Below are 16192 nucleotides of genomic sequence, written 5' to 3'. Positions count from 1 at the left end.
TCTGTGTGTCTTCTCCTCACAGCCTGTTAGGCTCTATTGTGTTACCTAAAAACATCCAAAACCCCAAACCTAAAAATATATATAAAACAACGATGTTCTCTCTTGTCCTAAGGAACAAGAGTCCTGCAGGCTCTCAGGGATGTGACTTCCTCATCTGCAGTGCAGTGTCATTATTAAGGTACTAGGCAGATGCCAATGCTCACATCCATCTGTTCACATTTTTATAGTGTACAACTCTGGAAATTACTTGGTGGTTAAAAACCAGCGTGAAATAGCAGCATTCAAAGTAGAATATTAATTTTAGTGGCGCAGTCAGTGACACATTGTTCATGTTTTCGTGGTGTCTGTTCAGAGGTGAAAAGTACACCACATTCTGCAGCATTTCCCACGCAGAGTCATCAAATGTTCTGGAGTTTATTTTTCTTTTTCCAGAGGCATGCATGCTTTGGGAGATATATTGTGTATGTACACATTCATGCATCTGTCTCTTCCTTCCTGCACTGTTATCTCCCCTTAGACACTAACCGTAGGAAGGAAAAAAAAAATCCCCAAACCCTCACAAAGCGTTTTCTGAAGACCTTTGCTTTGGACTTGTTCTTCTTCAGTGTTCAGCTTTTGAAGCAAAGATGGCTCAAGCCAAGAGTGCTCTGATGCTTTAAGAATAAACTCTTTGTGTATAAAGAGCAAAATGTAAGTGCAAACTTGACTCGTGTAGAATGGACTATTCATACCTAAATGCTGCCTCTTGTCCACAGAGCAGTTCTCACTAAGATTCATTTTTTCTGGGACGTTACCCTGCAGATGTGAGCAGCTCCGACTGAAATGGGCAGATTTTCTCCAAGTGTGCTATTTCCTGGGCATTTGAGTTGCAGGGGTGTTGGGCATGACTAACAAGTTCTGATCTGTGTGGTGATTGTGTTGCCTTAGACCATGGCTCAGAATATTTAATCATCAGGCACACTACTAAACTAAAGCTGATTGACTTAAAAAGTGCCCACAGACTTTGCAAATTAGGTCACAGCACTCAGATTTTTACTCTGGGAGACACTTCTGGTTTTGATGGGTTTTTTGCCAGGTTATCATATATTTTTATTCTCCCCAAATTTGTGTTTATTTTTAATGGAAGCAGAGAGTGGAAAATTTCTGGTTTATGTTGCTTCTGTATATTCTCAAATATACGATACAACCTTTTGACTGAGTATACTCCTGCTCAGAGCAGACACTGCTAAGAGTGAACCACTAGTGTGTTTCAATTTGAGGTGAGGGAGATACTTTTATTTAAATCTGAATACTGAGGTTTATTTCTTTTTATTGGCAGCAAGGCTATGCTGGGTGAGACACAAAGACAGGTATTAAAACAATGCCAGCAGCATCTCTGTAAATTATTTTTACTATGTGTGTGTAATTTGCTGCTTGATACCAGCAGAGGATGCTTGTTTTGAGGAAGTTTTGAGTATCCCACCATTCATGTGATACTTTATGCAGAGATAAAGCTCTTCATGTGGATCTCCACTGCCACTTTACTGCTCGTGGCATGTCCTCACTGGCATGTCACCTGAAAAGGGTTCAGAGTTGCTGTCTCCCATCAGACCTTCTCTCGCATGGAATAGGAGCAGAAGGAGAAGTACACAAAGATAAGGCACTGCAGAAAGGGACCTGGGGGCCCTTGTCCATGGCAAGTTGAACAGGAGCCAGCAGTGTCCTGGCAGCCAGGAGGGACAGCTGTGTCCTGGGGACATCAGGGACAGCACAGCCAGCCAGACAAGGGAGGGGATTGTCCCCTCTGCTCTGAGCTGGGGCAGCCTCACCTTGAATATTGTGTGCAGTTTGGGTGCCACAGTGTAAAAAAAGACATTAAACTGTTAGAGAGTGTCCAAAGGAGACCACGAGGTGAAGAGTCTGAAGGGGAAACTGTATGAGGAATGCCTGAGGGCATGTGGTCTGTTCAGCCTGGAGAAGAGGAGACTAAAGAGAGACCTCATTGTGGTCTTCAGCATCCTCATGAGGGGAAGAGGAGGTGCAGGTACCAATCTCTTCTCTGGGGTGATCAGTGACAGCACCTGAGGGAATGGCCTGAGGCTGAGTCAGAGGTTTAGGCTGGATATCAGGAAAAGGTTCCTCACCCAGAGAGTGGCTGGGCACTGGAGCAGCTCCCCAGGGCAGTGCTTACAGCACCCAGCTCAACAGAGCTCAAGAAGTGTTTGTACAATTCTCTGGGACACATGGTGTGACTCTTGGGGTGCCCTGTGCAGGGCCAGGAGTTGGACTCCATGATCCCCAAGGGTCCCTTCCAACACAGCTTATTCTTATCATTCTATGAAATGTGAACTGGTCTCATGGAAAGTCTGAATCCCATTGGGTTTCCACAGCCCTAGTTCATGCCTGTTCTGCTCTTTGGCACTAACCTGGTGGAGAGAAACTTCTCTTAGCACGTGTCTCTCCCAGTGAGTCAAGTTCTGTAACAAGACAAGAGGTTATAGGCTACTGGGTGTGAAAAGAATATGCCACTTGCAAGAAAATGCCAAATGCTTTATTTGATTTCTCCATCTGTTGGAAATTGCCACGCTAGAATAATTTTCCTCCTGTAGGAAATATTCGTCCTTTTGATTTCCAAAGTGTTAATCTGTAGAGTTCCTCCCTGGCAAATGAGTCACTAGGACAGAGTCAGACTTCCAGAAGTTTTAACACTGGATAACTAACATGTAATCCTCACACTTACCAGCTTCCAATGTGTCTCTGTAAAGGGCATGGAATGAGCAATTGGGTTTTAGTTCTTCTTTGCCACCTGAAGTTTTGAGATTTAGGGAATGGATCAATTTCATTTCTGGATTCCAGAACAGGAGCTCCTTGAAGCATTTTTCCCTGCAGGTCACGAGTGCAGGCTTTTCTAAGGCTGGCACAGGATTTTCACCACTAAAGTATTGGTGGTGAAATAGTGAGCACAGGTGTGGAAATAAACCAGTTCTGTCCGTGGATATGAATTATGGCTTTATTGTGCAGCTGCCAGCTGAGGAGATGGACTGTCTCTATTACCCATGCATAGAGCCTAGAACACAGTTGTCCTTATTAAGAAATAATGCTTGTGATTAATGAGTGTGTGATTAATAATGAATGAATTCTACAGGCTTTGAGAATATCTGTTGACCTGTGAACTCAGGCCTCCCTTGCATAACCAGGTCCTATTGAAAGGTTGAAAGGTTTTGCTCTTGTGCTCTGTGGTGTATGTCAGCACTGGGGGAGCTGAAGAAATGGATAATGAGAGCTTTCACGGGGCAGCTGAATGCAGTGCAAGTATTGTTTATGCTCCTTGTTCACTTTTATACCCTCACTCTCACTACTCTGGTGGTGTTTCACTGTCCAGTGTGCATCTGGATATTGTAAAGGGATATGCACCGAAGGTATTGGAAGCAGCAATAAAAACAAGAAGTATTTTGATGCCTTTTTTGCTGTCATTTTCTTCATCTGTTCCAAAATTTGAACTGAAGAAAACTATTACTGAGTCTGCATCTTCTGTCTATATTTCTGTACATCAGTTTGGTCTAGTGTCTGCTTGTTACAGACCAAGTTCATAATCCAGGAGACTAAACTACAATAAAATCTTTATGCATATCCCTGGAGCTTCCAGAAAAAGTTTGGAGAGCCTGATTTCATCTTTTGATGATAAGGACGCAGGGACTGAAGTAGAATTTAGGCCATCTGAATACTTCTTTCAATGTTACTGACTCAATATTGTGCAGAATCTGTGTGTATCACTTATGTCAATCAGGTTTGAGGGTTTTTATTTTGTTAGAATTCAAAAGTGGGCCCAAACCCCACCATGCAGCGCACATCACACACAGAAGTGCTGGTGGCACAACTGCTCAGTGTGAATGATGTTTGCTGAAGCTTCAGCTCTGTGATCCAGGGCTTTTTCACTTTATTTAGGGTACTGAAAGTGAAGATCACAGCAGGTATAAGCAGGTAGAAGGTGAATTTGATTGTGCAGTTCAGAAGTTGTGAATCCAAGCAGCAGCATTGTGGCCCCATCCCATGAGACTGTGTGGAGTCCTCTTGCCAGGTTACACTTGTTCACTCAATTAAGGGTTTGCAGAATCAAACCCTTGGATTTTTTCCTTTCCCAGATCCCCATGCAAATACATCCTGGTCCTCTTCCACCTCCCAATCCAGCCTTGTCGCCCTGGATCATGTTCCTGGTGAGTACAGAAGGAAAAAGTTAATTATGCCCATGCTGCTTGGCTCTGGAAATCTGCATTCCATTTATCCTACACTGGACTTACCCATAACGGGAATTCTGGACCAAGTGATGATTTTTTGGTTTTTTTAGGGGATAGACTATAGCCTGTAATATATGGAATTTGGAGAGCTTGAACTTGGATATGGGGTGGCTTCATCTGCATGATACTCTTTGAAAAACTAGGCCTGGCAAATGTCCCACCATTGATGCTTGTTGCTGCTAAGACCTATTTGATGTTCAAAGTTGTGTTTCCCTTTGAAATGTCTGAGGTTTTGAATTCCTGTAAAGTCAAATTTTCAAGTGCTGTAAGGCAGTTCTGTTGGCCTGGGCTGATACTATTCTTTACATGAAATAAAGATGCAGGAGAACGTTTCCTTGATGTGAATATTTCTTCCTGGTCTAAGATGTGCTCTTGAGCAGATCACACAGCTAAAAGTGTGCCATAAAAAGGGCCTATATTTTAATTGTGAGGGTTTCCAAGTGGCTGTGCTAGGTTGTCCTCTCAGCCCCAATTTCAGCTTTATGATTTTGTGTTGTGGTTAAAGTACTTGATGGGATGAAGATGATCTGAATTTAGTTCCTAACCAGATATTTGCTCCGGTATCACTGGGTAACTTGATCTTCCCTGTGGAATGGAAACCATGATGTTTCCTTTCTCTTTTACTGGAGTGTTTAGGAGAGTTGCTGTCTGACCCATGTTTTCTTGCACTGCCTCACACAGTGAACCACTCTCACACACCCCTCACTCACTTAAGGGTGCAGCAGCCTGATAAGTGGTGTTTTACAGCAAGGATGGGCAGCTTTTATCTATCACTATTTCATATAAACGTGCTGTTTTCTCCTCAGGCATTTCAAGCAGCATGAATTTTGATGAGGAAGAAGATGAGGAGGATGAAGACAGCTCCAGTTCTTCACAGTTAAACAGTAACACCCGGCCTGGTTCTGCCACGAGCAAGAAATCCAATAAGGTGAGGGCAGAGTGCAGAAGAAGGGGTGTGCAAGCTGCTATGAGCTGCATGATTTCAGGGTACACCCAGGGCAGGCCTGGCTTTCTTGTTCTGTTTTTAATATGCACTAGAGGATCTCCAAGGTGATTTACTGTGGCAGCTCTCAGGCTTCGCAAGAGCAAGCAATGAAAATAACGACCTGGAGAAAAGAATGGCAAATATTGTCTGAACTTGAATGAAGAGAAAGGGAAACAGTAAATATTTACCTTTCTACCTCTTGCAGGTGCTTAGAAGGATCTTTTGTTTTCATTGACTTTTTCTGGGCATTTTCCCACCCTATTCTTTCTGCTGCCATCTGAATATCAAATAAGACTTTGGCTGATTCAAATATTCAAAATCACAAGCTCTTGCTAAACCAGTTGAATGTGCCCTGCTTTTTAATAGATGCACTGACTTCTCACCTTTCTTAGATCTCTCTGGAGCTTAAACTCTTGCTCGCTATCCCGTTTCTTCCTTTCATCAAAGGCCACTGCTGTCCTTGAGCATGGCCTTTCTGACAGGAGTGTGGTGAGATGGGAAGGTGTGAGCCAGGGTTTGCTCTTTGTATCTTCAGTACAGCATTCTGTCTGTGCAGCCACCCCTTTCTGCTCCACCAGGTGGGTCTGTACACAGAGCACCAGCAAGACAATATAGCCCTTGGAATGACTTTTTTTAAGTGCAGCTTCTGTTAAATGCCCTTCCTCTGTGCTTATAACCTTGTTGTAAATGGAAGTTATAAAACTCTGAATTTTGCTTATTGTTTTAGGAAGCGGCCTCAGCCCCCAGTCCTTCCACAAATGAGCCTCTCATAGATGTGGATGACCTGGAGGAGTTTGCTGTCAGACCTGCCCCTCAGGGGGTCACTGTCAAGTGCAGGATCACAAGAGACAAGAAGGGAATGGACCGAGGGATGTACCCTACTTATTACCTCCACTTGGAAAGGGAGCATGGTAAAAAGGTCATAACATAACTTGAATGGCATACCAGTTGCATCTGAATATTTAAAAAAAAAAAATTAAAATCTGAAGGAGTCTTACAAAAAAAATGTAATTTTATACTTTGAATGTGTTTTTCACTAGATCTATCCTACAGTCTTCCCAAAGCCAAACAACACTATCACTTTCTTCCACTGCCTTTCTACATATATCCAGTTTTTTGCTTTAAATAATCCATGCATGGCACCTTAATGTGAACTGTCAGCAGTTGGAGCTCTCTGCATTCTGTGGCCTGAAAAGCATCTACATTCAGCTGGAAGAACCAGAGCAAGTTAGAATGAAACATTTAACAAAATAGATCAGATTTAATTATTTAAACCATAAATAATGGAATGAGTGGTTGAGGAGTCATTTTCCCTTACCAGATTATTTTTTTCCTGGTTTTGCTAAATCCCAGGAGATCTTCTGTTACTTTGCTAGTGATGCTTGAAGACAGAAAAACTGCTTATGGTTTCCTTATATCAAAGCAGGAAGTGGTGTGTGCTGACCCCTTTAGCATTCCAGAATATGTTTTTTTGCATTGCTTAGGTGTTTCTGTTGGCTGGAAGGAAACGAAAGAAGAGTAAAACCTCTAATTACCTCATCTCTATAGACCCAACTGACCTGTCTCGGGGTGGAGAGAGTTTTATTGGAAAATTGAGGTAAACAATGATAAGTCCAGGAATTTTCTTTATATAATGTAAAGTTTATTTGATATTAAAAAGCCTGTAATCCACTATGTTTTCTTAGTTAGAGGCTTGACTACATCATGTGATTATGGTCTTAAAGATCACCAGTATCCAAGGCATGCTTTCAAAAATGTCTCAAGTACTTACAGGATCACATTTTATTAAAAGTCAGCAGGACTCTTAAGTGCTCAAAGGCCAGATTCTCAAGGGTGTACCGGCACAACTTATCTTAATGGGATTTTCAGAAGCGCTTGAGTACATTGTGTCTAGCCTCTATTGATATAAATACTTTGGAATGCGCTGTTACACAGTCTGAAAATCTCTTTGGTTTTGCCTGTTCCTTAAGATCCAAATTAGTTACTTACAGGCTGGTGGAATGATTTCAGAACCACGTGTTCCTTTTCTGTCCATCCCCACATTGCACAACCAGTCCACTCTTGATCTCTCCGTGGAGCCTCTGGGTGGATGTTCAGATCATCTGTGCTTGTGTTGTATTTTGCACTCCTTTCCATTGCAATGGGAAAGATTTGGTCTCATTTATGGCTTTATAAAAGTCACTCTCTATACTCTAACAGAGTTTAGTAGTCAGGTAAGAAAGCAGATGGTTTTGTAACGAGTAAGTGTATTTTAAAAACCAAGCAGACACACAAAATAACCCCACCCGAGTGTTTCCTTACAGCTCTCTTGAATTTCCTAGTTCACAAGATGTTATCAGAAATCTCCAGCATGATGATAAGGGACCTTTAGGATTCACTTCTGTACTGTACCTTTACATTTTTACCATTTTGGCCTTTAATCCAGGAATTGCCATGTAGCTGGGATTCGAAATAACAACTCCCTGTACTCAATATTTGCCTTTCCTCTGGGGCCACAGTGCAGCAGAGAGGATAGATGTCTTGGGCAGCATTGCTGACAAATGGTGATTGGATTTTCCGTTTTTTTTGGTAGATCAAATCTTATGGGAACTAAGTTTACAGTTTATGACAATGGAGTAAATCCAATGAAAACAACATCCAGCCTGGAGGCGAGTACCCTGCGTCAGGAGCTAGCTGCTATTTGTTACGTAAGTACTGCTCACAGGCACAGAGTGCAGGAAGGGCAGCTCAGTTTCTGAAGCAGCACACTGAATTTCCTTCTCACTTGTGATTATGTAAATCAGCGTTCAGACTTTGATATAACCAGGCAGCTGATCTCCACTGGAGGAACAGGGAGGCTCAGTGCAAAGTAGAGGTGAAAAACGCTGTGCGCTGAACAGCGTCGCCCAGTTCTCACCTTGGTGAGAAGGTGCTGGAGCTCTTCCAGAAAGATATAATAACCCTCTGGAAAGGGTAGGATCACAGCCTGCAGGCAGCACCTGGGGAACCTCCTGAACTGGGAAGAGTTGTGCACATGGCATTACTGTTCTAAAGTATGATGGTTTGTTATTTTGGAGGAGACTTCTGTGATCCAAACCATTGGTAACTGACTACGAGGTCTGCAGCAGCTGAGATTGGGACAAAACCTCTAAAATTCCTTTTAACCAGGAAAAAAACCCAAGTAAAATCCAAAATTTGATTGAATGAGAGAAACCAGGCTCTTACAGGAGAGTAAGTAGCATTTGTCAGGAGCAATGCAGACAATCAAGACTTGAAACATAGTTGCTGTTGTTTCACAATTGCTGGATGAATAACCTTTTTGGTGAGAGTGTTCCTTCTGTCCAGAAATATTTGGACCCAAGAAACTCTTCCAGTGAAAACTGGTATGCACGCTGCTACAGAAAGTTGTCTGGGTTCACAAATCACCAACTCCCAATAAAAATATCCAAGGATGACTTTTCTGAAGAGTTCCTGTTCAGCTCTAATCAAGGATGCCTGGAAATCTGTCAGGTTGAGGTCCACCACATACCCCATGCATGCACAGAATGCATTCCCAGAAGGGTCAGCTTTGGGCTGTGGGGAGCAATGGATCTGGAAGATTTCCATGAACAAGGAAGTGAGAGCCATCCTTTCCATGCAAAGTGCTGCGAGTCCTGGAGGAGGGCAGTATTAGCTGCCAGCACATTCCCTCCCTGCTGCTTGGGATGCAGCTTTAATGTGGATAAAGTGTATGTGTTCACACGTGCAGTTACTCAGGCACATGGTTTATGGTTGGAGACAGACAGATGAACAGATACATATCTCTGCCTTCCTGTTGAATCTGAAATTCTGAGAATTTCCAAAAATTCAGCTTGCAGGATTTAAAAAGAGACTCCAGGATTTGGGGTCACTTTGACTGAAGTCTCAGTAGAAGCCTAGCAGAACATACAAGTTTAATAAAGGTAGTTTTGCTGGTTTATATAGGATGGCATTCCCTGGAGCCAGGACACTAATCTGGTGCAAACTGGAAATGCAAAAAGAAAACCAAAGCCAATTTAAAAGAAGTTATATATTGAGAAATTGAGGCATTGCTTAAGTCAACAACAAACAATATTTGGACAATGAACAATACCAAATAAAAAGCTGTTCTGGTCAGCAGAGGTAATTAGAAATGTGGGTGTTGGAAAGAACCAAACTGTTGCCTCAAGTTTGCCTGCTTTTCACTGCATTTTGTTGTCATGCAGCTTCAAGTGAACTATGTATATTTTTAGATTTGTTTACATACTTCTCTCTAGGAGGAGAAAGATGATTGTTGGTGATGTTCACCAACGAGGTCGAAGAGGTGGCTACCTGTGTAGCTAATCTTGGCCTGTTTGTAAAACTGTATATATATGGAGTCAGAAAAAATAAAGGGGAGAGCTTTCCTGCTTGACCTCCTGCTGCCTGCTTCATCCTTTTTTGTCTCTATCAGTGACACCAAACCATGGCCACTGTTTGGAGAATGGGGCTGAGATAAGCTGCTTTTATATGTCTGTAATCAGCACTTTGAAACCAGTATATTTGTATAAGAAAATTACTTGTTCAATTGATATTTTGGTACTAATGGAGAAAGGCAGCAGGCTTGCAGGTGTGCTGTGGCCAGAGGACAAAAGGAAATTGGAATTGTATTTCATTTCAAACTAGCCAGGTTTGCTGAAGTGAGATTATTTTTCCTGGCTGCAGCAGAACCAGAGCAGAGAGTGCCAGGAACAGCAGAGCTGAAACACCCTTGTCCTAAGGCAGTCTTTTAATTCCTGCCCTGAGATTTCCCCTGCAGCAAAAGCTATAAAAACAATACTTTGAAAGCACCTCTATGCCTCTCACTGTCCCTCAGCTCATCTGAGCAAGTACCCATGTGGAGATCAAGCTGTACCCAACTTACTGAGCATGACCTGCTTAATCATCTCAGCAGGTCCAATTTATATAGGCAGAAACTGGTGATGCATCTGGGGCTGACTGTGGGATAAGTGTGGAGAGGACTCTCTTTTTGGAGGTCACCTTCAGAGGTGTTACAGGCAACAGGAACAGAGCTGGGCAAGGTCAGAGTTTTCTCAGGTACTGCTAACTGCTTTCACTCCCCTTGTGTTGGCAGCCCAGCATATTAATAAACCTGCAGCAGCACCTAATGGCTGATTGCAGAATCGTTGGCAAAATTTATCCAGGAGCAACTGTGAGGTGCAGGATTTTCTGTGCTGGATTCCACAGTCCCTCAGAGTTCAGTTTGTGTCAGATTCCAGGCAGTGAGCCCAGCTGGTACGCTGAGGTGTGGCTCAGCTTTCAGTGCAGTAACAAGACCCTGTGCTCCTACTCAGGCCTCAGTCGCTTGCACTGTGCCCCTCCAGGGTTGTGGGTTCTGTGATTTGGGCCTTCCTTGGAATGGTAGTTTCCATAGTTTCATAGCGTACAGAAAATATTAAGGACAAGACGTAGCTGTGTGAAACACAGGAATGGAAGTGGCTCTAAGAAAATGTGGGTAATAAAATTGTGAATCTCCTGGGAGCTGCTGGCATATTCACCTTGCTGTTTTTATCGTGGCAGCTAATTGCCACTAAAGCAAGGTGCTTACATAATTATTTGAAAGTGTGTAAGATTCTAAAGGCAGCCCAGGGGAGAGGCTCTGTGTTCTTGCAGCCCAGTTCAATGGGAGGCTGACAGGATGGGCTAAGGCAGAGAAAGAAGCAATACTGGGCTAAGTCCTGAGCTGATAAAAATAATTGATGTCCTGGTTGAGTCAATAAGGCTCTGACAGTGAGCAACATTTGTGTTCCTGTGTAAACCAAGGCTGTCAGTGGCGTTAAAATGGTGTGAAATCAGAATTTGGTTTATGTTCCCCTAATAAAGCCCTTTGTAGTCTTAAATTTGCACACACAAAATAGTGGAGGAGGGAAATAAAAGAGAAGTAGGGAGTGAGGCAGGAGGTGAGGTAATTCTAATAATTTTCCTCACATATTCCGTGTTTATGTAATTTCAGTTTGGTGCTGTGAGTTTAGCAAAAGGGTAGAATGTGCCAGCACAGCGTGTGATGATTGGTGATGGTGGTAATGTGCAACTAGTAACCATTCTCTTTGTCATGTGCCAGAAGGACCAATTTCAGTGTTTCTGAGTAAAACCAAAGAATATAGTCCTGGGTTTTTTTCCTCTGCTTGTTGGGAAGGAAGTGATTCAGCACTATTATTTAATTTTACCTTCAACAATGTCTTCCACCAGTCAGCATCTAAATTAATTATGTATAGCATAACTGCAGCTTGAGGAGAAGAAAAGCTTGTAAGGCATAGCAGAGAAGCCCAAAATTGTCAGTACTTAGTAGAAAATAAGCATAAGCATGAATCTTTTCTTAGAACTTGTCCTCTGCTGTGCTGAGTCTCTCCTACTTATAAAATCTGCTGGCAGTCATATCAGTTTTCATCTTCCCATGATGCAGAACCAGCTGAACTGATAACATGTTTTACTCTGCCAAAGGAGGGGACATAAATGATTCAGAAGAGAGGCAGAATCTTCCCATTAATGTGCAGAGTTAGGAAGATGTATGAATATGCCTGGATTGCTTCAGGAGCATGCAGTAAAACAATCCAGTAGAATTTCTCTTGCATGCAATGCAAATCTTTAATGAGTTGTGGAAAATCTCCAGATGGTTTGCTGGAACAGGCAAAGTTATTTCAAAGGTCTGATGATGGCAAAGCTGCGGGTATTTTAGGTGGGTATTTTCAGATGTCTCCAGTGGGTTGAGATGCATGGATTTTTGCTTGCAAAAGTAGAGATGTTTTAATAAGTTTAGTGTTCCATAAAATCGGGGTATTTTAATTAAAGCTATCAAAGCAGAGACAGCTGAATGCATAATTTTTAAATGTCTCAGTGGTAAAGCCACACCAGCTGGAGCCCAGGGGTGTCTGGTTCTTGGCATCTTGTGGTATGTTGCTGGGAACAATGGGGATGTTCTTCCTGAGATTCATTTCTGAGATCTCCAAAACCCTTCATTTCAGTTTGGCAGATGGGGAAAAAAATACAGGTGGCTGAAAAAAAGCTATCACAAAACATGAGGAGATGGACTTGAAGGTGTCACTGTTTTATTTACTGGGTTAATGCTGAAATCAGGTTTTACTGGAAAATATTGCTCTTCAGTTTTTCTGGCTCAAAAGCAGATGATAACTTGCTGAAATATTTGGCTGAGGTTGCTTCTCTGGGAGGTAAAAAGGTGTCAGATGAAAATAAGGATTTAGGCTGGTTTAGATTTTGTGTTTTGAGAGGGCAATACAATGCTGGAGTGCTCTTGTGAAAAGATGGTCAGGAAAGCATCAGATCCTGTTTAATGGAAAAACTTGTGTTTTCTGTGGATTTATTTTTTGCTGCCCACATGATTTCTTTACTTTCCCTGTCTTCATAGCTAGAAAATTTGCCTTCGTGCTAATGTGTTTGTTTTTTTATCGTGGTCATCTCTAAGCAAACTTTGAAAACCACAGCACTGGATTGACTGTCAAATGCTCTGACTTGCATTTTGTTTGCTTTTGTGCTGGCTCTGGAATAAATGGAGCTGGTCCCATATATTTCATTTTGTCTTGCATCAAAATGTGTGACTGCATGTTATGATTTTTAAACTTCAACTACTTTATCTTGGGATCTAGGAGTAGCCAAGCAATCTGGTTAATTCATATCCTTTTTTAACAAAGGGATTTAAAAAAAAAATAATATGAAGGTTGCTGGCAGCCAGTGTTAGGAGTGTTTTTGGAAACCTCTCTATTTCCATTTTTCCTGTTGTTGGAGCTTCTAAGACAAAGCTAGAATGTTTGGCAGTGCCAGTGAAGGTGGGAGTTTCAAGATGTTTTTTGAGTTGACTAACAAATAAGTTCCCTGGTCTGCCACCGTGTTTCTCTGCTGAAGAAATTAACTTTAAAAATAAAGAACATGATGAAATCTTTTCTGAACATTTTTAGGAAACAAATGTCCTGGGGTTTAAAGGACCTCGTAAAATGAGCGTGATCATACCAGGAATGAATATGGATCACGAAAGAGTTTCCATCAGGCCACGAAATGTAAGTCATACCAGCAGCCAGCACTAAAAATTACTTGAATTCTTTTTCAGGTAGAGTTGGGGTTTTTTATTTGCATTTCTGAAGGTCTAGAAGTTAATAAAATGGTATTCAAACAATTGCAGAACAATGGGGTGTGTGACTACTACTGTGACTCACAAAAGCACTACAAATAAAGTATTTGGATAACAAAGAGTACAATTAACATTTATCAAACTGTGGAAAGGACTCAAATGCACATTTGCATTTAGGTCCTCAGAGTTCTCAGTTTCATTCATTGAAGCTGTTTCGAGGTTTGAGGGTAAGAGTTTGGTCTTTGGGCCAGGATTGATGAATTTTTTGTTCCCCATTAATGAATGTTTTGTCACGTGAGCGTGTTAAACTGAAGTGTGTACCTGTGGTGTGTGCAGGAACACGAGACACTCCTTGCAAGGTGGCAGAACAAAAATACAGAGAGCGTCATTGAGCTGCACAACAAAACACCGGTCTGGAATGATGACACCCAGTCCTATGTTCTGAATTTCCATGGTCGAGTCACACAGGCCTCGGTGAAGAACTTCCAGATTATCCACGATAACGATCGTAAGTAGAGCTCTCTGAGTGTGAGGTGAAGGAACAGCACTGCATGCACAGTCTGGGGGGAACTCTGCCCTCACAGTTGTCACCTGAGCAGCTTTAAGATCTGAGATCTGTGTAAGAGGCTTCTATACATGAGACATCTTCTCTCTGTTCTTGCAAAAAGAGTATTTTTTATATGCGTCATTTTTTTGACACTAACAAGTCTTGCAACCCTTTATCACTCAAGCTGTCCTTGCTTCTCGCTCTGCTATCAGCACACCCACTTGCATGAATAAGTGCTGTGAAGTTTGATGAGTGAGCATGTTTGGTTGGTATTTCCTTGCTCTGGGACAGAGGGTAGTGTTGGATGCATACTTCAGTGAGGGCTGCAGACAACAGTAAATGCTTTTTGCCTTTTCCAACCTTTCCTGCAGCTGACTACATCGTGATGCAGTTTGGCCGCGTGGCTGAGGACGTGTTCACCATGGACTACAACTACCCGATGTGTGCACTACAAGCCTTTTCCATTGCCCTTTCCAGTTTTGACAGCAAGCTGGCTTGTGAGTAAAGGGGCGTGGGTGAGCATCCTCTCGAAGGAAGCAGTTTGCCATATGATTCCCAATTCCTGCTGGTGTCGCTTATGGTCCATACTAAAAAGGTCAGGGAAAAATGCAGTTATGGAGGACCACTCTGTTGCCGAAGAGAGAGTAAAAAGGAATCTTCTAAAAATTCAGGACATTCAGGAAATTATATTTTCCTTTTTTTTTTTTTTTTTCCCTGTCATATTTTTCTGGAAGTGACATCAAGTTTTTGTAAATAGGAGTTGTCTCTCATGTCCCTGGTTATGTTATGGATGTGTGCCATGATGTACTGTACCGTGGCTCCAGTAGCACCATGACAGTGGTGTCCTTTTTTAAAACCCGGGAAGGGCGTGAGCGCTCCAAACGTTTGTTTTTACATTTAAGAATCATTCCGAGGCTGCAATCGTACCTCAAGGTTGCATTCCTGCATCAACTAATCAGAGCTTCACGTCATCCAGCGTTAAGAGAAAGATGAGGAAAAAAAAAAGATGCACTTTTTTGGGTTTTTTTGATTGTGTAAGGATCTCATGTAGTATAAAGCCGAGTCTGAAGGTTGAAAACCTCTACTGGACTGAACTTGATGCATTGCTATTGTACATGTAGTAGGGCATGATGAATTTTAATTGCAGTAGGAGGAAATGGAGAAGTGGAAAGCACAAAATAATGTTGCACAAGTCACTTGAATTCTAAGCTGTCATTATGTTTTAACATCTACATGCTTTTTAATTCGTTTCGAGTGGAAATGTATTTGCAGTACGGAAAGGGAAAAGGAAAACATCTTGATGCCAAGAAAGCATAACTTATGTTGAATTTGGCATTTTGTGGGCTGGGAATTTATATCCTTGTATTGCTGTGGTAATTCAAACACATATTTTGTATGGAGTGATATAAACAATTGGATAAAGGCACTCTGCAGAGAGTCTTATTATTTTGAAGAGGCTGTGTAAAGCTGAGGAAGGTAAATGGAAATATTTTATTAAATTTGTCTGGCCTTTTGAGCTTTTACAATTTGTTGATCGCATTTTTTGAACTTTGAGCAACAACCACTTTTCATATTTATTTCCCATTGTAAGAATGCTTGAAATTGATTGAAACTGTGTATGTTGTTCTCTGATGTAAACGTGCCAGCTACTGAGCTAAATCCTTCTAGGCAAATCTAGTGTATGCTGCATACAAATGAGACACTGGCAGGACACAGAATAGCTTAAAATAGTGCAGATTTTGCATTTCCTTTTTTTTCTGATCTATCTGGAATATATAAACAAATACCATTTCAAAACCAAACACAAGCAAAGAACAAGCCATTGTTATCTTCTCTCCTGAACATTTCAAACGCCAGGAGCTGCAACTCGAAAGCACACTGTAAAACATCTTTAAAAATAATGGTCTTGCTGCCCTTGTTCTGTGCAATGTTGTCCAGAATGGCACGCAGAGTAATAGAGTTTATATGTTCACCAGAAGGCTGTGGAAATGTGAGTGAAGTGGTAGCTGTGTTTTATACTGTGTGTATTCAGGCCCTCCTTTTTATTCCTTATAAACTCTTGCACTGCACAACCAGAGATTATGCAATGTAAAAATGAGATCAAATCTGGTTGTCCCATAGTTGACAGGCCCTTTTTGATTGTAGGGGAGAGGCCATAAAGCTCTCCTGAAGGTCCTGCCATTTGGACTGCATCATTTCAACTAACAAAAGAAATATGCTCTCTTCACCTTTGCCTTCAGCTCTCCTTCCCAGTATAGAGACAAAGGAATTTCAGATAAGAGATGAAAATA

At 41.8% G+C, this 16192-nt stretch overlaps 1 protein-coding gene across 8 annotated transcripts in view; it reads left to right on the top strand.

The window, feature by feature from the left end:
* Positions 1–15427, top strand: part of TUB (TUB bipartite transcription factor) — a 135566-nt gene extending 120139 nt beyond the window's left edge. For 5 of the 8 annotated variants that reach the window (XM_066320796.1, XM_066320800.1, XM_066320795.1 and 2 more), the window contains 8 exons: positions 4122–4193; positions 5081–5202; positions 5987–6178; positions 6744–6856; positions 7832–7946; positions 13185–13283; positions 13691–13862; positions 14273–15427. In XM_066320796.1, the coding sequence (XP_066176893.1) occupies positions 4122–4193; positions 5081–5202; positions 5987–6178; positions 6744–6856; positions 7832–7946; positions 13185–13283; positions 13691–13862; positions 14273–14406 (1019 nt within the window). In that variant the 3' untranslated portion in view covers positions 14407–15427. The remainder of the gene's footprint in view (positions 1–4121; positions 4194–5080; positions 5203–5986; positions 6179–6743; positions 6857–7831; positions 7947–13184; positions 13284–13690; positions 13863–14272) is intronic. The other 3 variants (XM_066320801.1, XM_066320799.1, XM_066320797.1) reach the window with 1 other exon arrangement.
* Positions 15428–16192: the final 765 nt, after the last annotated feature.

The sequence above is a fragment of the Sylvia atricapilla genome, chromosome 6 (genome assembly GCF_009819655.1).
Source record: "Sylvia atricapilla isolate bSylAtr1 chromosome 6, bSylAtr1.pri, whole genome shotgun sequence".
Classification (NCBI taxonomy): Eukaryota; Metazoa; Chordata; class Aves; order Passeriformes; family Sylviidae; genus Sylvia; species Sylvia atricapilla.
Note: the sequence above shows the minus strand (reverse complement) of the source record. Positions and strands in the feature narration are given on the sequence as shown.